General features: G+C 35.3%; 1 protein-coding gene across 1 annotated transcript in view; it reads right to left on the reverse strand.

Annotated features, from left to right (window-relative positions):
- GABRB2 (gamma-aminobutyric acid type A receptor subunit beta2) overlaps positions 1–27,892 on the reverse strand; it is a 240,461-nt gene that overhangs the window by 42,760 nt on the left and 169,809 nt on the right. The window contains exons 6-7 of the mRNA XM_055325413.1: positions 3,717–3,854; positions 1,855–2,007 (exon numbers count right to left, since the gene is read on the reverse strand). Coding sequence (XP_055181388.1) covers positions 1,855–2,007; positions 3,717–3,854 — 291 coding nt within the window. The remainder of the gene's footprint in view (positions 1–1,854; positions 2,008–3,716; positions 3,855–27,892) is intronic.

Raw genomic sequence — 27,892 nt, forward strand, 5'->3', positions numbered from 1 at the left:
GTTTTTGTATTTTTTCTAGAACATCAGTCATTTTGAAACATTTCCCAGTTTTATCTTTACATTTTTTCAACTAGATTACTCTGTTCAACATGTATATTATAAAACTAACAATGCTGACTTTGCTTTTTATTTGTCTCATTTTAAGATATTTCTGACTCAAGTAATAAACTACTCCCATTAAAAGACATTTTACAAATTTCTTTTAAAAAAGTAAATAATTTATTATTATTCCTGTAATAGACATAAAATTGACAGTAGATTTTCACTTTGGAATAATATGATATTTACAAATTCCATTCATTACTTTATTCAGCAAATATTTACTGAACACCATTCATTGTGTGAAGTATCACAGGTATAACAGAAGCAAAATTAGATATGGACCTTTCTTCAATGTATCTTTCAGTACCATGAAGAAAAAGGACAACACAAACCAAATAAATATGAATTATAACTGCAATTGGTTTACAAAGGGAAGTTCTCTAGCATTTTAAAAGAATATATCACAGATGACTAGACTCAGTCCAGGAGGTCATTACTTCTCCTTTCCATCTTGAACCACCACAATCTCACCTTAACGCAGCAGCCAGAGTTATCCCTTTCAATCTGAAATCAAATCATGTCACCTCTTCACTCAATGACTCTCTAATTTCACTCAGAATAAAAGTAAAGCCTTTATCATGGCCCTGCAACTGCTTCAGAATCTTATAGTCCACTCTCCCCAACTAATCTTGACCCTTGAATTCCCTTTTGCATTCTGGCCACCTCACTGACATCCTTGGCACTTTCCTCCATCAGGGCATTTGTAGTATGCTGGGTTATTCCTATTCAGACATCTAAGTCACTCTGTCTTAAGTCTTTGTTCCTTTGATAGTTTCTGAATGAAGTTAACAATGATAATTATTGTAAACTGTACCTCTTGGCATATCCAACTGCCCCTACACCTTGCTTATTTCCCTCTATAGACTTACTGTATTACCTAGTTCACACGTTAAACAAAATAAGTTTATTGTTTTTTTTTTTTTTTACTGCTGGCACATCTTCCATAAGGGCACTGTTTTATCTCTAGTGTCTAGTAAATTTGGCACATAGTAGGTGTTCAACAAATATTTGTGGAATGAATAAATGAATGACTTCTCTAAGGAAGTGATGATTGAATTGAAATTTCAGTGGAGCAGTTAACAGCCCGACATTTTAAAGGGCTTAGTCAGAACTCAAAATAATAAAAATAGTGTAAAATATCATAATTTACTATATCTGGAGTTAGTAACATAAAAATGTTCATGAAATATAATTTATTCTCTTCCTCTGGTATTAATAATAGAAAAAAAAATCAAGCACAAGATAAGCGGTGCTATGGATGATTTCCCAGCACTCTTACTTTGTTGTCTTCTGCCCTCTACCATGCTACTGCAAAATCTTAATAAGACTTTAGAAGTCTTTTTCCTCTCTGTTAGTTACATAATACATTTCCTTGTCTTCCACTCAGAAAAAATAGAAAAGATGGAAGGAGCCAGGTAAGGAATTACTGATGCAAATTGAACAATTATCAAGTGATATTACATGAACTATGCTTCAATAAAAATATTAAATTGATGGGACTAATTTCATTACCAACTGCTATATGGTTAACTAATTTTGACATGAAAGAGTTTTAATTTGTATTTAATTGATTTAATGCTGAATTAGATAACCCAAAGTCTCATAGCCAAATTCTTGTAATGTGCATAGTCCAATCTTGTCACACATCATAAATACCAGGGTAAAGAAAGTATGTGAGTGGACATGCCTGCACATACACACACACATGAACACACAGAGTCACGCTCCATAAGCAGTTAGAAAATAGCCTACCTAATGCCACTCTTGCAGCTGATGCATCATAATTAATCCAGAAGGAGACCCAGGAGAGGATAGTGATCAGGATGGAAGGCATGTATGTTTGCAGAATAAAGTAACCAATGTTTCTCTTAAGCTTAAAGCTGAGGGACAACCTTGGATAGGAACCTAGAAAGGCAATTTTAGAACATCATCATTATCAATCAGTATTTATAGGATATTTCCTTTTAAGGACCCTAAATCATTTGTTTATTTTCCTTAAATTCAATTTTAGCTCCTGGTGAAGCGCACTTTTTCCTGCAAAAGTAGTCTGAGGACACTGGGCTTTTAATTAGCAAGAGTGACTCAGTGTTAAGTACACCCATGATGCCGTGTAATTAAAAGACTTTCAGATCTTCCATGTTCAGCCTCCAGCACTGGATCAAAGATACTCATTCTCTATAGCTATGAAGACAAGATAATTTGGAACAGCCCCATTGTTCCACCTCAGTGGTTTCTCAACAAGGCCATACGGTCAGATTTTTTGTTTTTGTATATAAGAATAAGGCTGCATAATCTGCTCATATTTTGGAAGTTTCTTCACAAGCCATAAAATTCATTGTAAATCTGGGATCAATGTTAGGGCAACTCCCTAAAGTTTTGTGAAGGTTTTCATGTATATGGATCATATTTTTTTCTAATTCCATTGATTCTATCAAAGTTTTAAAGGGATTCCTAACTCATCAAAAAGTGGAGAATCCCTGTTTTCAAAGAATATTTGTGGGAGACAAAACTAAAGGATCAAATTCAGGATCAAATTCCTGAAGCTGGGTCCTTTGATTGTGATGACCTGGGGAACTACTCTTTAATAACTTTTTAAACAAGATACATAACTGAACATAGTCTTAGAACATAGAAAAGTCACAGTGATAAGTAGAATGTGTTGGGAGTGATATTCTTCCTAATATTAAGAGAAAACCATCTAACTATCTTGGGCTCAAGTAAATGTCATAATATTGAAGAAAGAATATTTTAAGTGTGAACTCATTTCTATAGTCTCAGGGATTCAAAGGACCTCAAATTTAGGAGAAGTTTCTGATAATTATTTTTTAAAGCTAGAGGCTACATTATATTCCTCTTACTTGAAGAAGTTTGCAGGGAAAGGAAGTGCCTGAGTCCTTAGCAGAAGTATGATTAAAAATGTATGGTTACAGTACTAGCTATTCCTGTGCCTGGGGAATTCATTCCAATAAGAACAACATAAAAAGAAATATTCCTGTGGGTTTATTTTTTTCCCTTTAATGAGTATATAGCAAAGTATTACTTTCCTGAGCTTTTTTGTTAAAATTTTATGCTGACGAAACCAAATTTGACAACCTAAGACCTCAATGCTGGAAGAGTAACAGTGGAGAAAGCAGCAGGATAATCTATCTGAACATCTGGAAGGGCTTTTACCTCCAAAACAGAAGGTAAGACTACATAAAGAAATTCCTAACCCTTAAGGAAAATGTGGAATTCTTCTACCTTACTGCCTCTAGAGAATTTCATCATAGTCAGACTTGAGCGAACCATTACTCGGCTCTCCCCAGTATTTGTCAACAGGTTATGAGGAGTTCTGTCTTAATTTCTCTTTCTGTATTCTGTCTCTAACTATTAATTTATTCTTGGTAGATGAGAGACATAGAACTAACCCTCTCAGCTTTGTTGGGGCTGCCTCCTGGGAAATAAACATATGGGTCCCCAGGGAGCAGTGAGCTTGAGGAGGAACTGAAGGTTTTCAGTAAATCTAAATCTCTAGTCATCATCTTTCCCTGGGACTCTAATCATAATATAAGTGAACTTTTTTGACAAAATGTCCTCAAGCCCCTTTGCCCTTACCCCTCTTCCCTGATACAAACCTGTGGAAAAAACAACCTTCTTGGTAATAAGTTTGTAATCCACAATAGAGAACTGTGGAAGTTCAATCTTCGTCACTCCTGTTACTGCGTTATCATCCCCACGCCAGTAAAACTCAATGTCATCAGTGGTATATCCATCTGTAAAAAGAAGAACACACACACACATACACACATATATAGGTACACAAAACAACAAACAAAACAGAAAAAAATACTTATTTAAAAGATGAACTATGTTAATGGTAACAGTCACAGCCAAAGGTTACTATGTTCAGTATCATGTTAGGTACCTGAAGTATATCACCACATTTGGTTTTCCCCACAATCTCATGAGGGCAGTATAATTAGGCCCACAGGAAGCTACAAATATTTACTGAAATTAATAGCTTGCAAGTAGGAAATAGTATATAGTTCTGACTTGCACCTTGGTTCATCTGATTATGAATCTCATTTTCTCAAATATTGTCATATTATTACATGACCCTGGATGGTACCCTAGGAGAAGACCAAAGCAGAGAAAAATATAGCTGGAGTTATCAATGAAGTATTAAATGCTATCAAACTCCCCCATACAAAATTTTTGAATTATAATATATTTGGTTTCAAGTCAGAAGAGTAGCAATTATGAAGAAGTGAGTCATTATTTTTTAAATATTCATAGACATGATCTCCAAGTTTGATTTTGCAGCATATCTCAATTCCAAAAAATATCCCCTGCAAATAACCCAGAACAGTAGTAATTCTAATGGTTTTAAGGAGTAAATACAAACATATTGTGTGCACTATAAATGCACAGTACATTTTGGAGACATGTTTCTACTTATTCAACAGTTATTTATTGAGCACCTAGCATGCTCATCACTGCACAGCTGCTGGGATAGAGCTCTGTATAATAAAAATATGAAAAATATGCCCACCCTCCAAAGTCTCCCCTGCAAAGCACAAATTATATTTGTATATCATATACATGTCTTCAAAGAACTTTTGCATCTAGAGAGTTGAATGTTTACAAGTATAGGAGGTAAGCAGGGCGGATATTACTTCCCAATTTAAAGGAAAAAAAAAGCCAGTTAAAAAAGACTAGTTAAGTTGTTTGCCTTCTGACACGTGGCAAGTTAGTGTAATACAGGACTAAAATATCAGTCCTTTCACTCTTAGCTCTTATAATATTCATTAAATCACATTTCTTCCAAAGAGAGCGAGTCAATATCCAAAAAAGTGGAAATTGATTATTTTTCAAAGAATTACAGTGCTCTTGGTGCACTTGGGTGGCTCAGCAGGTTAAGTGTTTGCCTTCAGCTCAAGTTATGATCCCAGGGTCCCAGGATGGAGACTGGAGTCAGGCCTTTGCCCCTGCATCCACCCCCCTTCGTGTGTACTCTCTCTCTCTCTCTCTCTCTCTCTCTCACTCTCACTCTCACTCGGCACTCTTTCTCCCTCTCTAAAATGAAATGAAATGAAATGGGAATATCTATGGTGTTTCAATACAGTTGTATAGGAGATGCCTAATAATTGCTTAACAGGTAAAAATATCATTATTGAATATAGACTTTTGTCAAAATGCCAGCTATTTGACATGGCGCTTGCTAGATAATACCTGGCAGAGGAGAGTCACTTGGGATATATACATGTTTGGATTTGGGTGATGGTTGCTCATCCAAATGCTTGGCATAGTGGAGGTATTCATAATGTTTATACTTCTGTCTCTTGCTTCCAATAAATATCTTCTGAGTGAATAAAAAAGTCACCCAATAGTAATAGAGCCCTTAAGAAAAATCCAAGGATTCATTATATATTTATCCTGATGTGATAGTTCAGCAAGTTGCTTAACCTTTCTCTGTTTTCCATTGTTTAATCTGTAAATTGTAACAACAACAACAAAAACAGCTACTACATAGAATTGCTATGCAGGAAAAATGAATTGTTACTTATAAAATGCTTAGAACAGTACCTGATAGATGCTCAAAAAGGTTAGCTAATACTTTCTTTTCAAATAAAAATTATTTGAATAGAAAAATGAATTCAAAGTTCATATTTAGTTGCATTTCACGTTGCTTCTATTTCATGAACACATGAATGTATTTACACAATGAGAAACTTGGACACAGAACCCTCCAACCTGTTTAGAAGTTGAAAGTGAAACATTTGAAGTTTATTTTGATATCTAAGATGTTGGAATCTGACATAATGGAGCAGCACATTTTAATACTTCTTGGTTACTACTGATCTTTAAAATCCCAATCTTCTTGACTTCATTTTGGGTTAACCAAGGATAGAATGTTGCTAATAGAAAGCACATGTAGGCTCTTGCATCACTGATTTCTGAAGATGAAAGACCAATACTCCATGACAGTGCCAGAGCGGTCAAGTTCAAAAGCCAGCTCAATATACTGCATAGGGTAAACTGAGAGCAGACCTAGTTTTTCTTCTTCTTCTTCGTCCTCTTCTTCCTCTTCCTCTTCTTGTTCTTAATCTTCTCTGAAGGAATATTTAATGGTATCTCAAAGTGATTGAAAAATTAAACACATGCAAATATATATGACCTAACTTTTACAGCTTTCCTAATAATAAAGAGTGAAAAATACTTAGATATCTTTTAAAAGATATCAGGAAAAGATGCAGTGGAGCTTCTCATTAATGTCTTGCAAATTAAATTTATCTTTTGTATTTTATTCATGGGATTCCAGAACCTGAGTCACTAAATTATATTGTATTGTTATCATTAAAAACATAACCCACATAAATTCAGATGGCCTATGAATAAACCAAAATATAAATTCACTGGAATTTCCCTGAAGGAATTAAAATTGTATAAAAATGTTAAAGTTCTGATCAGGATGAATAAATACGTAATTTTTTAAAAAAGATTTTATTCATTTACTCATGAGAGACACAGAGAGAGAGAGGCAGAGACACAGGCAGAGGGAGAAGCAGGCTCCATGCAGGAAGCCCGACATGGGACTTGATCCTGGAACTCCGGGATCATGCCCTGAGCCAAAGGCAGATGCTCAACCGCTGAGTCACCCAGGCATCCCAATAAATACATAAATTTAAAAATCTATATGAGATATGAATGATAGATATGTTGTTTTATATATTTTTTAAAGATTTTATTTATTTATGCATGAGAGACATAGAGAGAGAGGCAGAGACACAGAGGGAGAAGCAGGCTCCACACAGGTAGCCCAACATGGGACTCCAATAGGGGATCCCACCCTGGGCTGAAGGCGGCGCTAAACCACTGAGCCACCGGGGCTGCCTTCTTTTAAATATTAATAAAGATATGTACTATATGAGATCTAAGAAGCAAAAGTGCCATTTTAGAAACATTAATATAATAATTGAACATTCTCACAATTGTGACATTATCCTATTATATAACAGGGCATTTTAAAAAAAAGTTATTTTTCTCTCTTTAGTGTCAGTCTACTTTTTTATTTTGTTTTCTCTTAAGTAAATATTTTATTTTAGAAGGATTTTACTGTGTAGGGAATATGAACCTATACCAAGATATGAAACAGTAGGGGTTGGTGAGAACATTTAGAAGAAATTGACTGTCAATGCCACCAGTTTTTCTCCTAGTGAGAAATTAAAATGACTTACTGTTCTCTTGTTATTTACTTAAACTTTGTTCCCTAATTGGACTGTTAAACATTCTAGGGTAATTATTTATTTGCTGTCTCCCATTGTAGCCAAATAGCAATAGTAACATTGTAGTTGCTTTATAGATATTTATTTATTTATTTATTTATTTATTTATTTATTTATTTGAGAGAGAACACATGCCCATGGAAGGCCATACATGGGGCGGGGAGGGGTAGGGAGAGGGACAGAGAGAGAAGCAATCTTAAGGCAGCTTCACTCTGAGTGCAGAGCTGGAGGTAGGTCTCCATCTGAGATCATGATCTGAGCCAAAATCAAGAGTAGGGGGCTTAACTGACTGAGCCTTATGGGTGCCTCTGTAGTTGCTTTAAACTTAATTTTCAGTCATCATAACCAACTGGTGATGTCTGAGAATTATGGCCAGTGTTATTGGGACAATGCACTCTAATCATGGATGATTTCGATTTTTTAAGAATTATTTTATCTAAATTTTTCTGCCCTTCTATGTATCTATGTACTTTAAAAGCTTTTATGAATTGAACACCTCATTGTAAAAATTATAGCATGCCATTCTCCTATTAGTATTTAAAATTTATGTGGTTGCTATTACCAGTATATTAGTAACTATTCTTAAAACTTAATTTATATTCTGGGGAATACTAATCCTGTGATATGCTTCATGGAAAAGGATCTACAGTAAATGTATTTGGGACTACCTGAATATTTTGGGCAGCCTCTTGTTAGTCACAAACAACACAGTACAGTTTAGGATATCTCTCAATAAAGAAGATATTGGCTTAATATTACCCCTGGAATTTTCCTCACTTATTTGACCAGACACACTGTTTTTTTCAGGATATAAAAAAGTATTTACACAGTATAATGGTTCCATAAAATGCTGGAGTTATTCACAGATTTTAGGGTGATTTAGTTATGTTTCCCCTAAAACAAGGTCAGTACTTGAGAAGGCACATAGTCCCTTGGGACCATATCTTGCTCTTTAGTGGATTAAATATATATTTTTCCTTCCAGAAGTTTCCAGAAGAAAAGAAAAAAAACATATTTGTAATAGCAACAGAGATCAAATTGTTTTTTAAGGCAGACAAACATGGCAGGAAAGTTAGCATGACCAAACATCAAGGATAGGAAACCCTTGTCACATGACTAACTCAGTGACCACAATTAGAAGTCTATCAGTCCACAATCAGAATGGACTCCTCTCCACACAGACTCCTGTATGTTATGCAAAGGTGCAAGACTGAATACAGTCAATGCTAATTAGTTGTGGGAATTTTTCAAGAGGGAAAAAGAGAAACTCACTTGTCAACTACAATTCTTCAAATTCAGCAATGAAAGTATTCCGAAGACACTGAGTGATTGCTCTGACTCCTTAATTGCATCCTATTCTTTACTCTTCTCTTTAGATGGACTGCTAGACACAAATGTTCTGCTGTCAAATCATTTCTTGGCCTTGAAGCTCAAATTAATCAGTGTAGGGTAGGTCAGACTTGATTTCCAAGTGGCATCTTAGTAAGGAACACCATCAAGTCATGGCCTGGTGTTTAACCTACATCAAAAATAATTTATTTTTTTTGTTATTAGCATTTTCAAATTCAAATATTTTTAAGAGGATAGGCAATAGATCATAAACAAGTAAAATGTCAGACTTTGTGCTCTAAAGATAATTTTTAGATTTCATTGCAAAATTCAGTATTTGTTTTCTTTGTATGGAAGCAGGGTGCTCTGTGGCTGTTCCTGCAAATGTAACTCCATGATGTGTTTCTTAAACTTTCTTATGTTTGTAGAGTTCAAGCAATTAAGCTGATGGTTGAGAGAAACCAATAATAATAATAATAATAATAATAATAATAGCCACAACAACAGTAGTGACTGCCATTTCACAGCCCATATTGGGCACTGCCTTAACTTTTTACATGGTTCTGTCTAGAACCATATAAACTAGACTGAGTTAAGGTTACCAGGATTCTTCCCCTCTACTCAACCCTGCTTCTTCCATATGCATGAGTCCTAAGTCCTGAGGTAACATGGAAGAAGCAGAGAACTCTTAGCTAAAAGGACAGGCCAGTGCTTCTTAAATGTAATACAAACAGAAATCACCCGGAAATCTTGTTAAAATGAAATGTGAACTCGGATTAAGTGGGTGGAGCACAGGATTCCTTAGTTCTAATAAACATCCAGGGAGGGTAGATGGTGTTTCCCACATGGACTTACCTCTGCAGAATAAGTAATTAGGAGAACACTGCAGAGCAGATGGCATTTACCTTGCCATGGAAATCAGGCAAGAGATGTCCAGTATCTAGCCTGACCAAGAGATGAGCAATATATCTTCTGAACAAAAGTTTTATAGCTCCAATGTTAAAATATTTTCTTCTAGCTCTGTCTCTCTTATAAGAGATAAGAGGAGATGTTTCTCATGCTGTCTTTATCCAGAGACCTGGTTCTCTTCAATAAGCTCTGGCTTACAGTCACCAATAGCATAGAACAGAGAGATGGAGACAGCTCTTAAGGGTTTCTGCACATTTGTATTCACACCAGTTTTATTTGAATATTTAGGATGAAGAATAGTCCACTCTGGCATCAGATCTCTGTATCATTTGTTTATATTCTTCAATGGACAAGTCAACAGCATTCAGGTTTCCCTCCGCCCTTCTTCTAATCTGTGCTAAACATGCTGCTGTTATACTTCATTTAAAAACAGGTTGATATGTCATTTCTATGCCTTAAAAACCATAACAAAATAGAAAGCAAAAATGTGGAAAGAATTTCTTTATGGCCTTCTCAAATAGGCCCAGATTTAAAAGCAAATTATTCATTTAGACATTCAAAACTTTATCATGGAGCTTCTATATACCTCACAGCCTCATCTTCTGTAACACTTCTTCCTCTTCCAAAGCTCCCATCTTCTACCCATACTCATAATCCTTTGGCCTCCAGGCATTGGTTCAAGTTATTTCAGCTAACTGAAATATTTTCCTCACTCATACCAAATTTCTGTACAAGTTCAGGGCCAATCTCAACTTCCACCTTTCCCAAACTCCTTCTGTCTTTCCTTCCTGTTGTTTTCATAGTATTCTGCTTGAATTTCTACTCATATAGTTGTCACAGCCAGTTCTGCATCAGAGAGTTTGTGGATGTGTTGGTCTCAGCCAACAGGTGTCAGATTGCTGTACTGAACTGTCAACATGCTAACCCTTTAGCTGTGGTTCACCAGATCCCACTCCTGTGAGTGGAGTGATGAGCAGATGCTACTTACTGAATTGCAAGGTGGTAGGACTGCAAACTTGAGCATCATTAGTGACTTGGGACATTGAATTCCCATGCACCGGCCTTAGAGTCACTAAAAGAAAGGCAGTGCCATTGGTACCAGTCCATAAGAGGCAGCTGCTATTTCGAAGCAAAGGACATTGAGTCAAAAGAAACCTGCTGGTGTTGCAGATTTTTAATACATATTATCATTCTTGGGTGAACAACAGAACAACAGTTTCTTGGAGTGGCATGACTCTGGTCATGACTTTCTCTGAGCTGACAGATTTTGAAAACCATGCTGCTGCAAGAGCCTCCAGAGGCAGCCAATACCTACGGTGAAAATAGAATAATGCTCCCCAGTGACAAAGGGATTTAGTCACATGGAAGAGTTTCTTAGCTCAACAGTGATAATGGAATACATTTAAATTAACAAGGCCAATTGGATGGCCTAGGAGATGTGCACAGCTGTGTAATAACATGCCATCATGTGTTATACCAACCCATTTGCTTTCTCATAAGGGGTGGCAGAGAAAGTGAAGGCCTAGCTTACTGATGTTGGAAGTGTTTTGGGCCTCTGCATCATAATTAGCCCATTCTCTCACACACCTTCACAGTGTCAAGGGTCAGCTGGAGACTCACACATTGAAGGGTATCAGGCTGGATGATCTTGTAGAGGATTTTTAGTCTGAATGACTGGCTGGTCTGTGAAATGGACTGTTAGCATGTGTCTCTTTTTTTTAAGATTATTTATTTATTTATTCATGAAAGATACAGAGAGAGAGGCAGAGACATAGGCAGAGGGAGAAGCAGGCCCCCTGTGGGGAACCTGATGCGGGATTTGATCCCCCAAGACCTCGGGATCACAACCTGAGCCAAAGGCAGATGCTCAACCACTGAGCCACCCAGGCATCCCAGTATGTGTCTTGACTAGTAAGAAAAATTTTCACACTGCTCTTAAACTCCAGATATGAGCCCCCTTTTCTGTGCTTCCATAATATCCTGGATTAGCACTAACACTCTTTTCAATTGTGAGTTCTCATTTAAACAGTGAGCACACATTCTTCAAATTGATATCCATGGCTTGGAGTGGAAAGGTAGTAAATACCAGATATTAGTACATTTGCCAAGATGCACTAGAATTGTGTTTGGTGAGGGGATATGTGAACAGCAGGAGGGAAGCTTTGGGTACTCATACATGCTAGCTGTTCTTATAAACATATATGCATAGTTAAATATGGCTGTTTTGTTTGGGGGAGTCAGAAATAATTCATTGAGGTGATCTACTGCAAGGGATTTTTAAAGTTGCTACTAGCTAACATTTTAAAATCATTTCCTGTGTGAAGCCACCATGTGCTTCACAAGCAGGATCTCATTTAATCCTTTTTATGCAAAAACTGTTATCCTCAGTTTATAGATGAAGGAACTACAATTTAAAGAGGTTAAGTGACTTGCTCAAATGTCAGAAATGGGAATTGAACTAAATTCCTCTCAATACCGGGGTCCAATTCCTCAGTAACTCTATTTACCATCTCTGTTATTCAAAGTCCTATTTTCAAATTATTCTGTAATATCACAGTAATATATCCATAATCATCCTTCTTAATGTATCTATGCCTTTTTTGGCAATGCGACTTTGCAGCTCCTCCCAAGAAGAGGTAAAGTATTTCCCTACACCTTGAATCTGAGCTGCTTTTGACACTTGTTTTAATCAAAGAAGTAACACTGAGCCAGTCTGAGCTGGGCTAGTGAAGGTTGGCAGCTTCCCCTCCCTGTGTTTTGGAATCCTGCTGCCATTCTGTGAAAGGCCTTGCCTAGCCTGTGGAAGGAGGAAGGGGGGGACCTGTGGCCACTCACTGACATCACAGCAGTCAACTAGCCCCAAGCCTGTGCCTGAGAACCATGTGTGAGCCTGGCTCAGAGCCTCCCAGCTCCCCTGTAGCTTCCTAAGCAATAATAAATGGTTTCTGTTTTAATCCACTAGGTTTGGGGGTAGATTATGAATTAGTAAAAGCTAATAGAGGATACTAGGTTCTGTAGAAAATGGAAAAACATATATATATATATATATATATATATATATATATATATATATACCTTCATTTGCAGGATAAAATTCATACAGCGAGGTATTGCTTCAGAGAATCTCCAGCTGGTTTTATAAACATTATAGGCTCAGCCATATGGCATAACCCAAATCAGGAGACCCACCTAGGTTCCTATCCCAGTGCTGCTACATACCAGCTGTAGAATTTTGCATACTGTATATAAACTGTATATTCTTTAGAACTCAGTTTTAATACCTAAAAAAGTAAGTGGTTCTAAAAATTTGACACTCAAATTTTTGGCCTTAGAACCCTTTTATATAAAAAGAAAATATTGAGAACTCCCAAAAGCCTTTGTTTATGTGGGTTGTACCTATTAATATATGCTATGTTAGAAATTAAAACAGATATTTAAAAATATTTATTCATTAATTTATTTAAAAGAATAATGATCCTATTTATATATTAATATAAATGACATTTCTGTGAATAATAGCTATATCTTACAAAACACAAAAGCTGAGAAGACTGGCATTGTTTTGTAAATTTGTTTAATGGGTGGCCTAACAAGACAGCTGAATTCTCATATTTCTTTCTGCATTCAGAGGTTGTGATCATTTGTTTCATGGAGCCTTTGGAGAACATGACTGTACATTTTGAAATAATGAAAGTGTACAAAGCCAATAAAGGCTTATTTTTATTATGAAGGGAACTTTAACTTTGAAGACATTCTGAAGAGGTCTCACCAACTCTCCAGTGGCCTTGTAGATCACACTTTGGGTCATTGTTTTAGAGGATCTCTAATCTGAAATTTGGTTAAATTTAAGGATAGCTCCAAATAACTCATTTTAATTTAAATTATTAAGAACTGCCCAAAACTAGCAACTTTGTTTCCTATTTTAGTAGGGAAAAAGGGACCTCGAAAGATCATTTTTATTTCTTAGACTAAGTGTGTGTGTGTGTGTGTGTGTGTGTGTGCATGATTGTTGAATTTAAATGTAAATCATTTGGTTCTTCAGTGCAGTGAAATACTTGTGTATTTTTTTTAAAGGAGTTAATGCATTTGTATACAATTGAAACGACTGTCCATCCATATCAGACCATCGATTTGATGGAAATTGTACATATGTGAATGCAGTGAATTGCCAATTCTCATTTGGTCTCTAAATACCTATGCAGATTATTTCATATAAATAAGACCCTGAAAGTGACATCATTAGTGCAAGCCAAGCATTTAACATTTGGAGCTTCTAACATGAAATAAAACATTTTCATCCTAAAAAATAGAATTGTTAAGAAGACAGCTAATGTAATATCTAAAGCCTTGACCAATGTTGATGCAAATCTGCACTTTTCTAAACTATTGATTATACACCTAGCTTGTGAATAAAATCATTCCTTAAATAATTTTTTAAATGTTGACACCAAAGATGAAATATAGGACATGGAAAAGATGCTTAAAACTAAATAATCATCAAGATATGACCCAAATTCAGCCGAGCTAAGTGTAGCCTCCTTATATCTCTATAGTTTTGTTGTTGTTCCAAGCTGAATAGAGAATTAGCTTACTGTGGTGATTTTAATAAAATGTCCACAAATTCTTTAATATTGCTACTCACAAATGGTGAAGCTTAATTTCTGTCTCTTGGAGCATGGGCTGGACTTAGTGATATAGAATACAACAGAAGTGTATACTCACTTCTGAGATTATGTTATAAAAAGACTGAGGCTTCTGTTTTGAATGTACTCTCTGTCTCCTTCTTTCTCCTTCACTTCTTCAGGTTCCCCTATGTGTAAGCTGCTCTGTGGAGAGACCTACATGGTGAGAATGGAGGGAGGCCTCCAGCCAACTGAGAAACTGAGGCCCTCAGTCTAACAGGAACACTATGAGGAACCAAGCTCTGTCCCAACTCTGAGTGAGCTTAACGAAATGGGTCCTTGCCCAGCTGAGCCTTCATGAGGCCACAGCCCTGACCAACAGCTTGGCCACACCTCATGAGAAACCCTGAGCCAGGATCACCTAGCTAACTGATTTGTGATTTCTGACCTTCAGAAACTATGAGATAATAAATGCCTGCTCTTTTAAGCTGTTGAGCTTTAGGGTAGTTTGTTACCCAGCAATAAATAACATTGGGTAAATCATTTTAATGTTTATCTTCAGTAAATAATTGGCACAATCTTTAATATGTGATAGAGTAATATTCCTTCTCTTGAAGGGTCTGAACAGAGTAGCAAAGTAAGGAAGCTGATTTTTAGCTATCTCATTCTACCAGCACTGGGTTAAAACATTTGGCAATCAAGTAAGGGCTAAAATTCTCAAATGCTTCAGGTGTCCAACAAAATGGGTAATATATAAGTCCTGAGGACAGTGCTGAACTGGAGAGTATGATCCTGTACCTGAAATAATTCAAATTCAAGTACTAATGCCAGAAACAGTGATGTTCTGTTGGCAACCAAACAAACCAACCAATAAATAAAAATATATTCTGAATAAATCTGTTATCAGAATCCATGAGTTTCCATCCTAAAAAATCCACAGAAGCACATTTCCATACTTCTGTTACTAATTTGCTATTTAAATTAGGTAAAACCAATTTGTTTGTAAGTGGGGAAACCCTTTTCTTCCACCATTGGTTATTAATAGGACCAGGAGCTGTGCGTCTCTCCTAACATTTTTATAATTAGGTCAGTGATTTTAAACCAATAAACACTAAAAGCAAGATGGTGGGGTGTGTAGGTGATTTGTTCAAGCTGTTGCCAGTCTCCAGAATTGCAGCTTGAGCATTTGTACTTTGAATATTTGCAAACCAGATTTTTTAAGGCAAACTGCCTGAATGTCTAAACATACCTAAAGTAATACCTTTGATTTGGCATCATGTAAGTCCAGTGTACATGATACTTATACTGTTCCTACCAATCCAAATCAACTTTTTTATTAGTACTTTTTCTATATAGAGCTCGGATTTTTTTTTAGCATATAACATTAAAGCAAACTATCCACAAAAATTTCATAAAGCAAAACAAAAAGAAACCAAACTACTAAAATTTATTTCCTAGTTCCTAAGAATTGTGCAATTGTAGATAATAGGGCAATTTTCTGACTGGAGAAAAACTCGATTGATTTTCAAATTCAAGGGGCAGTTTCATCCAAACCACATTATCTTTATAGAACTATGGTTTACAGTACAAATGGCTTCTACGATGAAGGTGAAAATAAAGGACTAATATTACCAACATAGCAAATTGGCATTTAATATAACAGCCCTGGGACTTAAAGAGTGATTCACCCCAGCAGTATCCTCAAATTTTAGTGAGCCAACAAATCATCTCCAAGACCTGTTAAACATGCCAATGCTGGGTCATATCTATAGAGTCTAATTGTGTAGACTAACTGTATAGGTACATTAATAAGTATACCAGCAGATTTTGATGCATGGACTGCATGTCCATGCTTGGAGAGAAATTCTGCTCTACAGAGTTTGAAAAATTCCTTAATAATTCAACAATGTCTTTAGACATATATAGGTTTATATTTTCTTAGATGTAGGCCTTGGAAGCTATGGAACTCTATAATCTTGGAATCTATGTATGAGATAATGAACCTCTCCTCTTGCATATATATCTGCAAATCTGTCTTTTCCATATGTCCAAATTAAACTCTAATTGTAGACTCTACCTTTGAAATATATTCATTGAACTCTCCATCTCCCAGTACTGGTGTCATAGACTATGACTACATCATCTCATGCCTGCAAAACTGCTATCACTGCCTAACTGGTTTCCCAGCTTCCACTTATATTCCCCCACAATATATAGTAGACAGTGAACTTTAAAATAGCCTGACCATGTCACTCTGTTCAAAAGCTTCTAGGCATTTCTCATTTTACCCTATAAATAAAACAAACAAACCCCTTCACATGGATCTGACTCTGGTCTCGCCTACCTTTTCAAAGTCAACTTCTGCTACTTTTCCCTTACTCTTTTAGCCGAACTACACTGGCCTGCTCTGTTCTTTAAACACAGGAAGTTCCTACCCTGTCTTGAGTCCTTAGCACTTGCCTTATACTCCCTTCACGTGGCTCTTCATGTGGATGTCTTTTGTTCCTCATTCAGATTTCAGCTTCATTGACCTCCAAATGAAGCTTTGGCCTCTCTATCTTATTCTGAGTCATCACTCTGATTCCCCATAATAGTTGTTCTTTACATTTTTACCTTGTTTAATTTTCTTTACACTTGATCATTCAGGGATGAATTTATTTATTGCATTATCTGTCTGTATTATGATGTACCTTGCTACAGGGCAGGAATGTGCCTATTTTGTTCACTGTGGCATATAAAACATCTAAGATACTGCTTGGTACGTGGTAGGTGCTAAATAAATGTGTTTAAATGACTAAGTAAACCTTGTTGATTAACATCTATATAATAGGTAACATTGGTCTCATCATCCATATATATTCAAAATAAACCAAAAACATTTTCAGTAGGCATATAGTTTAAAATATAACAGAAACTGAGTTTTAAAAAGAAGTATTGGACTCAAATCACAATAAACATATATATAAGTACACAGATTAGAAGACATCTATTTATATGGAAGCTTTGGCATTTTTTAATATGTACAAGAATGTTTGAAACCTTATTTAGTATTCATACTACAAAGGAATAGGTCTTCTTGGCTCATGATTTATGGAATGATACTTTTATAAAGTGTCTTATTGATATCATAAAAATATGTCACTCAATAATAGGCTTCTATTATTAGTTTGTTGACATGCCATTTTAGTTCCTATTCCTTATTCTGAAGTTAACTTAGTTTCTCCACAATACCAGGCACACTGATGGATATATGGTTTTAGCACATACAAGGGGCAAGAATGAAGTAAGTAAAATTTAAAACCAGAGTTTAGAACCAAACACATACCAAAAACAAATGTGATCAGGTGAAGGCAAAGGAAGATTGATGCTTTGCTAGATTTTTTCAGTTTTGTAAGCCTATCTACGTTTATGCAAATAGGTGGCTGGATAGGCTAAATGGACATCATATTTTAAGATTTGTTATTATAAAGGACTACTAGAAAATTTTATGAATTCTTAAAAATTGTAATGTAATCTAGGAGAGCTTATACTATCTGAATCTGGCTCATAGCTATCTTCACATCTTATGCTAGAAATATGGCATATTAAAGATATAGCAGATAATTTTAGGGTTCTCTGCCCACCAAAAGCCAAACATCAATTGAAACTGCTTCTTTTCACAATCCCTGCTGAACCTAGACTGTACCCTCAATGCAGTCATAGATAATTATACATGTCTACTTTAGGCTGGATTAAACATATTCTTTGCTAAGAATATGGAATCCAAACATCAAGAGACTGAATCAGTATATTTACCAGTGAAATATGGAAAGATAATGATTTAGGAAGGAAGGGGAGAATAGGAACAAAGAAGTCATTACTGGCTATGAGAAAGTAGAGGAAGTCAATATACAGAGAATGAACAATGAAGTGCAGATACCATGGGAAAAGATACACAGGGCTCCTGAAAAAAAAAAAAAAAACAAAAAAACAGAAAGGCAGAGAGATACATGGACAAGGAGTTATCCTAGTTCTTAAAGCCTAAAGGATCTTGGAATTCTGGATATTCCCAAGTAACCTTGAACATCCTTTTCTTAGATGTCTGTGAGATTACTTGTTGTGTTCTTATTCAAAACGTATTTACTGAATGCCAATTATGTGCAGGCATGGTTCTCAGCATTTATGGCACATTGGTAGAAAAAAAATAAAAAAATCAGTTGCCCTTACTTTGAATGCATTCAAGCAGAGGGATATGGACAATAGATAGTGGGCATAACAAACAAGTGAATTATATAGTATATTAGAAAGTAATATAATTTGTATTGACTATGGAGAAATAAAAATGTAGAACAAGGTGAGTAGGATGTGGAGTCTTGGGAGAGTACTTAGGTCACGATTTTAAAGAGGGTGGTCAGGTATATGTCATTGGAAAGCTGACATATAAACAAAGACTGATGAAGGACTTAGCCATAAGCCTATTGGTGGAGGAGCATGTCTGATAGAGAAAGCACAGTTCAAAGTCCCACAACTGGTTATGATACATGGTATACTGGAAGGACAGAAAGAAATCCAGTCAGTGCAACTAAAACAGAATGAGCAAGGTGGATGAACAGGAGATAAAGTTAGAGAGGCATTGAAAGAGGGTCTTCTAATAATGTAGGCTGTTATTTGAAATTTGGTTTCAAACTCTGAGTGAGGGCTTTGAGCAAAGACATGACAAGATCCGGCATATGTATTAAGAGGATTATCCTAGCTTCTATGTAGAGAATGATCAATATGCAGGTAAAATTTGAAGAAGGGAAACCAGTCAGAAGACTCTTGTAGTAATCCAAGTAAGAGATAATGGTACCTTACAGCAAGGTGGAAGCACAAAAGGTGGTAAAAAGTGCTGGAATTTTATAAATATTTTGAGGTCCCAGCTAACAGGATTTTATGTAAGATGTGAAAAAAACGAGAGTAGACAGTTATATCCCAAGGTTTCTGCCCTGAGCAAATGGAAAGTTGGAGTTGACATTAAATGAGATAAGAAGGGCTCTACACATTATAGGTTTTGTTTTTTTTTTTATAAATTTTATTTTATTTTATTTTTTTATTTGTTTATGATAGTCACAGAGAGAGAGAGAGAGAGAGAGAGAGAGAGAGGCAGAGACACAGGCAGAGGGAGAAGCAGGCTCCATGCACCGGGAGCCCGATGTGGGATTCGATCCTGGGTCTCCAGGATCGCGCCCTGGGCCAAAGGCAGGCGCCAAACCGCTGCACCACCCAGGGATCCCAACACATTATAGATTTTGAAGAGAAGATACGGACTTCCATTTTGGACATAGAGTTGAATATACAAAGTCTAGGAAAAAAGTTTTTTGGAGAGAAATCTGGATTAGAGATAAATATTTGGGTGCAATTAGCATATTAATGATATGTAAAGCAATGAAACCTTATGAAACAACCTAAAGAAGTGAACATAGATTAGAAAGTAATCTAATAAATGAGTCTTGGTGTACTCGTGTATCAAGAATCCAGGATGAAGAGAAAGCAACCACAAAGGAGACTGAGAAAAAAAATCAGAAGTAAGAAGGAAGCCTAGAAAGAGTGCAATCAATGAAATCAAGGGAGGAAAATGTATTAAGGAGAAGGGTCAAATGATCCTGATGTAACAGGTTGTAGAAACTGTACAGCATGAAAGCTGAGGAATGCGCACTTGAGGTTAGCAATGTGAAAACCATTGTCAACCATGACAAATGCAGTTTTGGTGGCATGGTGGAAGAGAGTGGCATACTGGAATGGTTTTATGATAACATGAGAAAATATACGACTAAAGGAATTTTGCTAAGAATAGGAAAAAAGAATTGGCATGATAGCTAACAGAGTTTGTTGGGTTTAGTAGGAAGATTAGTTTTTTCAAGTTGGAAGAAATAACAACAGCATGCTTATAATACTCATGGAAGTGATCACTAGAGAACTAAAAATTAGTGATATAGGAAAGAGAGGGTATATTGCTAGAATCACCTTCTTAAGTGAGCAAGATGAAGAAAATATTTAGATGGAAGCATGATAATGGCAGGGGTAAGGCAGATGTGTGGGCATGGATGCTGGTAGATGGACAGGTGTAGTGGTAGTAATATCCTGAATTTCTTTATAATGATTCAATTTTCCTTCTTTCTTTTTTTTTTTTAAGATTTTATTTATTTAGTCATGAGAAACAGAGAGGAGAGAGAGACAGAGACACAGGCAGAGGGAGCAGCAGGCTCTATGCAGGGAGCCTGACGTGGGACTCGATCCCGGGTCTCCAGAATCACGCCCTGGGCTGAATACGGCGCTAAACCTCTGAGCCACCCGGGCTGCCCTGATTCAATTTTCTTAGTGAAGTAGAAAGCAAATTCATTAGCTGAGAGCAAGAATGTGGCAGGAGGTTCTGGTGAAAGTAAGAAAGAGAAGACACAAAGTAGTCATTTAGGAAAGAAGGAAAATAAATGGAACAGGATAGTGTATTATTATTTGGTATCATTAAAGTTTGAAGTCTGTGGTCCATTACTTGAGCTAGTGTAAGTGTACTTTTTCTTTGTATCCGAAAAGTCTTGACCAGAATATAGAATTACAGAGAAGCAGTTTTGCCTCCTGGGAAATCTGTGGGTGGCAATTTTTTACTTTGATGTTTTAGTAATGAAAATCTAGGGCACTGTTATGTGTTACCCCTTTTTTTTTTTTTGCACTGGAAAGGGAAAAAGCCTAACTCATTTTAGCACATGTAAGTATACTTAGTTAAACTATTAAGGACTCACAAATTAGATATATTAGGAAAAAAATACATGTATTCAAAATTCAATAACACAATTTTTGAAATATTTGCTACTTTGTGTCACCAATGTCATTTTCTAGTCTTTTGCTATTATGCAGCACTGACAATATAGTGCTGTTTTAAGATTTCTGCATAACAACACTGGTAAACTTATACAAACATCAAATTTGTTTCATTGTTTTAAATAGCACTGTAGTTGAGTCTGAAATAAAATATTCTTCTAGAGCACAAAGTTGCTTATCTGTTTTCCCCAAATTCATATGTTGAAACCTAATCCATAATATGATGGTATTTGGATGGTATTTGGGACATGATTAGTTCATGGAGGTAGAGCCCTCACGACTGAGATTAACACCCTCATAAGAGACCAGCGAGCTCCCTTGCCTCTTCTATCAATGAGAAAACAGTAAGAAGACTATATATGAACTATATTGAACCAGAAAGTAGGCTATCACCAGACACTAAATCTGCTGGTGACCACAACTTGGACTTCCAGCCTCTAGATCCATGAAAAATAGAAGTCTGTTGTTTACTAGCCACACAGTTGGTAGTATTCTGTTATACCAGCCAAAAGGGACTAAGACACACCCTACACACACATACACACTCATACAGGGTTTCTGAAGACATGATTTCTCTCAGAGTATAAGGGTGGCAACAGGATAGATAGGTCTCTACTAGAATTTTGATGATGACAGTGATAAATGATAACAGTGTATTTATTGACATATTGCCATATGTCAAACGCTATGGAATGCTTTAAATTACCTCTTAATACTTAAAATAATCCAATGAATGGGTTATTTTTGCTTCCATTTTGGTTATAAACTATCAGAAATGTTGAGAATTGATTGTCATCATAGTAGAAAAGAGCTACAGATGAAAGGACAGTGACATAAATCTGTAGGGATTCATGCTGTATTTTATCTTTAAGAGAATTTAAAAAAGAATATGTATTTCTTAGATTTGTTAACAGTAAAGACCTCAGAAATGATCCACCCTACAGCACTGAGCACCTCTGTTACCCAGATTGTAGTCTCTATGATTTCTCATGAAGAAGAACCACAGATATTTAGAAAAATAGCTGATTCTTAGTGGCAGGAAATGTGTAAGATGAGTCTAGACTGTCTTGTCATGTTAGAAAGCAAGGAAGTAACCAAACAAGCCAGAATGTATCAAAAAGGCTTAGGTGTCAATTTAAAGAGGCTCCCACTGGCAAAATGAATGAGAGGATTTGAACATCAACTAAGATGGTATTTGAAATGGATCAAAATAAATTTAATATGTTTCAATCTCTGAGTTGTTCAAACACACACACACACAAGCCCTTCAAATGGTCAACATTGGAGGTTTTTAGGGAATCAGCTCATCATTTTGAAAACTGGTAGATAAAGAGGAAAAATAAAGCATTTATTCTGCCCTTTCTGTTTTCAAGGTAACCAAATAGTTAATATAAAGGGATTATTTTTTGATAGATATGTTCCAGCTAATAAATTAAGACAGAAAAATAGTAGAAGAATATGACCATTCTTCTAGTTTGAATGAAGTATAATTTAGGCTGCTAACATCATAAAAAAGTCAACCAAATGTTATATATTTCCTGATAGATAACATTTACTATGAAGTATTTTGCTCAAAAACCCCAATAAACTTGAATTTGATTAAGCTTTAGATCTAATTAAAACAAACTATGGGAAATAGAAAAAAGATGATAGATAAGAATATGTTAAGGCACCATAATAATGCAATCAGAAATCTTTTAGACTTCAGAGGAAACTCTGAAGGAAAATACGATGTTTATTCAATAATGATTTCAAGGAAAAAAAAGAGAAGGTAGCTAGAAATTATAGATTAAAAGTTAAGAGACTGAAACGATGAAAATTGTATGGGCCTCATTAGAATCTAGATTTGAACAAACTGTTTAAAAAAGAGATAAGTATATTTGAATACTGAATTTTTGATAGGAATAAATGTTGTAGATTGTTAGCTATAATAATGGTATTTGTTTATGTTATAAAAATAGTCTTTATCTTTGGTGTTACCACTGAAACATCTATTGTTTCTGTAGCATAGGAAGCTTTGAACTAATAAGTAATCTTTCTTCCTTTATATGAAAAGTGACAAACTATATTTAAAAATAAGACAAGATGGAATATTAGGAATAAAATCTAGGCTCTTAAAATCATCTTCCCTTATTTGTAAATGATCTATGACTTGTTTATTTGTTCTTTCTGTTTTGTTTTGTTTTAGTAATTGAAGGAGAATAATGTTATACTATCTTAGCAAAACTCATTTTTCTCTGCTTCACATTTTATTCAAGTTGTTCAAGTGATAAAAATCACATAGTTAAAAATATATATAATACATTAAACATTCATTCTGTAAGTGTGTAATCCTGAGATAACGTTTATCCGGTTATATTATTTATAGTGCACACTTCAATTTTCATGTATGTATACTGAATTGGAAATACACAAAAATAATGATTCTTTATTATTATCTGCATATGTATAAATCTATATAGGAAAAATACATGTGTATATATATATATACACTTATATTATTGATAATTTTATTTTTTTAAGATTTTATTTATTTATTCATGAAAGAGAGAGACAGAGACATAGGCAGAGAGAGAAGCAGGCTCCCTCTGGGGAGCCTGATGTGGGACTTGATCTCAGGACTCTGGGATTATGACCTGAACAAAAGGCAGATGTTCAACCACTGAGCCACCCAGGCACCCCAATAATTGTATTTTTAACTCTCTGTAAGGCTTTTCTCAAAACTTATGTGTTAAAGTAAAATAATCTGGACAGTATGATAACTAAATAGAGACTTTGTATGACACAGTTTTTGGTTTCTTTTCTTCCTTTTTTTGTTTACTGTATTATCCCAATTGCTGGAACAGTGCCTGGGACATAATAGGTACTTAATAAAAACAGAATGAATGGCACTGAATTCTCTATGATGAATTTAAAAATGGCAACATTCCAAAATATTTATATACAGAATGAATGTTTAAACATAAAATTTTGGATATAAAGGGACCTTGAAATTTATTTACTCCATCTACCTGTTTCATATTTAGTTATAATTTTTTTATATAGATACACTTACAGAATACCTCAAGATGAGAGAAAAATAATTTTTGACACAGGTTTGCCTTAAATATTTATATTAGATCCTGTTGGCTGAACTGATAATTAGGCACTTATCTTCTTGCCCCACAGGAGAAAAAAGTCTATTTGTTATGTGTTTCTTCCTTTAATACAGTTCTCAAGTTTGATAGTAAAAGTGTAGTAAATCTGTAAGAAATACCATTCTGTTTAAAGTATAAAGTCCTAGAAAGAACATTTATTCCATAGGATACAATCACTTGCCCAGAATTAATTTAAACTGTATTTTTTAAAAACATGCTTTGATCAAGAAAACCTTCTTTATTGGAAGATGCTTTCACAACCCACCGTTACTCCCATGGATTCTTCAGGTCTATAGTAATTCTCACAAATGTATACTTTTTCAGATCAAGAAGGGTTTAGATGTTTAAGACAAATTACTGATGCTAAGAGAAGCTCAGAGCAATAGAGGAAAACTATTTGTTAAGGAGAGTTAGTAGGAAGTACAAGCCAATGCTCTTGACCGCAGATTTAAGATTAGAAAGCCAAGATTCTTATTCCCAGCCTTGCCTGGTTCTAAAATATATCTTACTTACATGGGGGAAAAAAGTCAGAGCCAACAAGTGTTTTTCTCATCTACTAAGTTTTTAGTAAGGACCAGATTAGATGGCTTCTTACAGGACGACTCAATCTCTCTAACCCATATTAAGTCCTCCCCAACCTGAATAAGTTGAAAATAAAATCTGACATTTTTATGAAGTATTTCAATTTGTTTGACTATTACTTCATTCCCTGTTTGGCTTATTTTCTGAAATACTTTTTAACATAGTAGTGTTATGTGAATGAATCACTTATATTACACATAATATGACCTCATTAATCTAATACTTCATTGTTGCTGCTGCTACCATGTTTTAATAACTTAGAGGTTATTTTTAATAACTAGACATTTTATGGACATTCAATATTATTATCAACACAATTTTACAGATGAAGAATTAGGAATACGGAGAGGTTAAGATACCTGCTCCAATCAATTAGTGAGTAGTAGAACCAGGATTCTATCCTTTGCTTGTCTAGCTCCAAAGTGTTTTCTCATTCATTGTGCTTTGCATTTTCTCCTTTTTCTCTTAAAAGGAGAGAAAAAGGAGAAGGCTCAAAATGCACATGAGCCTCTGATATAGCAGTGCAATGAAGATGTTGAGGATTAATGATGTTATTCCATTTTTATTGTTGTGGCAAAGTGGAATTTGTGAATGACTCTTCTTTCTGTCTCTGGAATCTATGTTATACACCTTGGGACACTTCTTAGAGCCGGGATAATGCTTAGGTGGGCCTTCTGCCTTCACTTAGCAGGTATTAGGTACTTCAGGTGTTCAACGAATTGGCATTAAAAGTTCACAACTTATCTAGAATGAGTTCTGTAAAGCCAGCTAAGCTGGCACTTTTATGTCAGGGAGCATTTTGTTCTGCCCAACTCCCCAGAGACTCAATGTTATAAAAAGTAACCTAGATTCTAAAGAATACAATAAACCATTTCGAAAGGAAATGACAGTCACAAAAAGGGAATCTCTTTCAAAACTGCATTTAAAATGAAAAATATGACTGGCACAGTTAGCTCCAAGGCAGAATGCTGCTGATGAAGCAATGACCAAAGAATATCTATTATCTCTCCATCATCCAAGGGTTTCTATGTTTCCATTGCTCTTAGCTATGAAATAGGCAAGTGATTGTTCTCTGCATTTGGATACTTGAATCTCATTCAAGTAAATGTGCACAAAGGACTATAAATTTAGAACCAATCATTTGACATTATCTGAGCAAAATCAGCAGAGATCTAATTTAACCAAAGAAAAATTTCTATTCAGATGCCAGTCATCTGGGTACCTTAAGAGTAGGAATAAAATTCATCATTGTTCTACTTAGCACATGGCGAATGATCAGTTAATTCTTAACTGGAAAAATGTATGCATACATAGATGAATGAATGGTGTCCCATTTTTAATAGAAAAATCAGGGCATGGTTACTAGGAAAAATTGGTTATTACCCACTCTGCTGTTGATAAAGATTAGCAAAATATTGTTTGAAGTACCCTTTTAGAAATTCAGACATTGCCCTAAGACATGTTCCACTGATAAGGGGAAAAGTCCATGAAAAATAATAAACATATTTTCTAATGTGTTAATCTTTCAAGAATCTGATGAGGAATCTCTTGATATCAGTTGTCCATATTAAGTTATCAATTCTTGAATTTTTTAATTTCATGATGTAGAATTTTTATGAATTTCAAATTGAAGCATGAGTGCAATTTTCTGTATATGAATTAAAAAACAGATCTAAATACTGTAACTGAATTCACACACATGGGGTTGTTGTGAAGACATATTGAGATCATCCATATGAAAATGATCAGCATGAGGTCTGGTACATGTTAAGGGTTCAATCAATGTTAGATATCATTTTTGCTCTTGAAAACTCAAATAAAATGTTAAAAAATACCAATTATGTATTTGGAATTTGCTGAAATACTATGAGTTAACATTTTTTTTTTCTTTTCAAAAGCATTGACTAGGAATTATCACCTTATTTCAGTCCTCTCCACTTGAAATTTGTTTTTTTTTTGTTGTTGCATTTAATTCAATCCCACCCCTCCCCCAGTTTCTACTTATACTACAATTCATATGCATACATGCATTTATGATAGGTGATGTCTTTCTCAGATGCATAAATTTTAAAGCCTAATTAGCCCCTATCTTCAAAACACCCCAAGAAATGTCACTTTGAGTGTCAGAAAATGTTACAGTATGTTTCAAAGTTCAGTGGGAATCACATATACATGCAAAGACCAAGTTTAGCTTCAAAACATTAACACTAGGAAATAACAGAATTTCACAGGATTAAATGTCTCCACCAAAGATAAGGAGGCATTTTAATAGGAAATTTTCAAGATTCATCTGGAATGAAACTTCATAGTCCATCTGTAGTCAGACAACTCAGCAGAGATTCATTTCACTGCATACAGTATACCTGAGGTAGAAATCCCAAATCTACTGTCTAATGTGCACGGGAAAGTCTAAGCTCTTCACCTCCAAATTGTGTTTTAACTTTGTGACCTCATTTCATACAAATATCCTATTTAACTTATGACCCAATTTTCAAATGCGCAACCTTCCCCCACACATATTTCCATGTCCTAAAATATTTAAAAGTCAAAATACAGAGGAAAAAAAATCGTTGGAAAGGGAGAAATAGTTGGCAAACTTTTCCACAAAGTACTAATACTTTCATGGAATTAACTGCAGGAAAGTCAGTTAAAGTGACCGTGAATGGTCACGTGTAAGCCAGTGGTTTGGTGAGAGATCTCTGGCCACTGTGTTGCATATTACCGATTAGGGGATGCGATAACAAATACAGCATATGCCTATGGTGCTCAAAGCATCTGCCCTTATAGATATGATGAAGTAATGCTTTTTATTAAACTAAGATTTGGGAAACTTCAAACTGAACTGCTGATTAAACCCGTGGCTTTTAATAAACTACAATCTGTCTTAGTGAGGCCTTCCTTAGAAACAAAATGGGGATCATACTACATTTCCTATCTCACATGGCTACTACAAATTTTAGATGAGAAAATGCAAGTGAAATATAAAAGCATTAATATCACAATGCCTTGCACCAAGTAAGTGAAATGAGTTGTCTTTTAAATGAAAAAATTACCAGATGGCAGAGAAAGCAGTCAGCTCCATAATCTCTGAAACCTTTTCCCATTACTGATA

The sequence above is a fragment of the Nyctereutes procyonoides genome, unplaced genomic scaffold, assembly GCF_905146905.1.
Source record: "Nyctereutes procyonoides isolate TBG_1078 unplaced genomic scaffold, NYPRO_anot_genome, whole genome shotgun sequence".
NCBI classification, from domain to species: domain Eukaryota; kingdom Metazoa; phylum Chordata; class Mammalia; order Carnivora; family Canidae; genus Nyctereutes; species Nyctereutes procyonoides.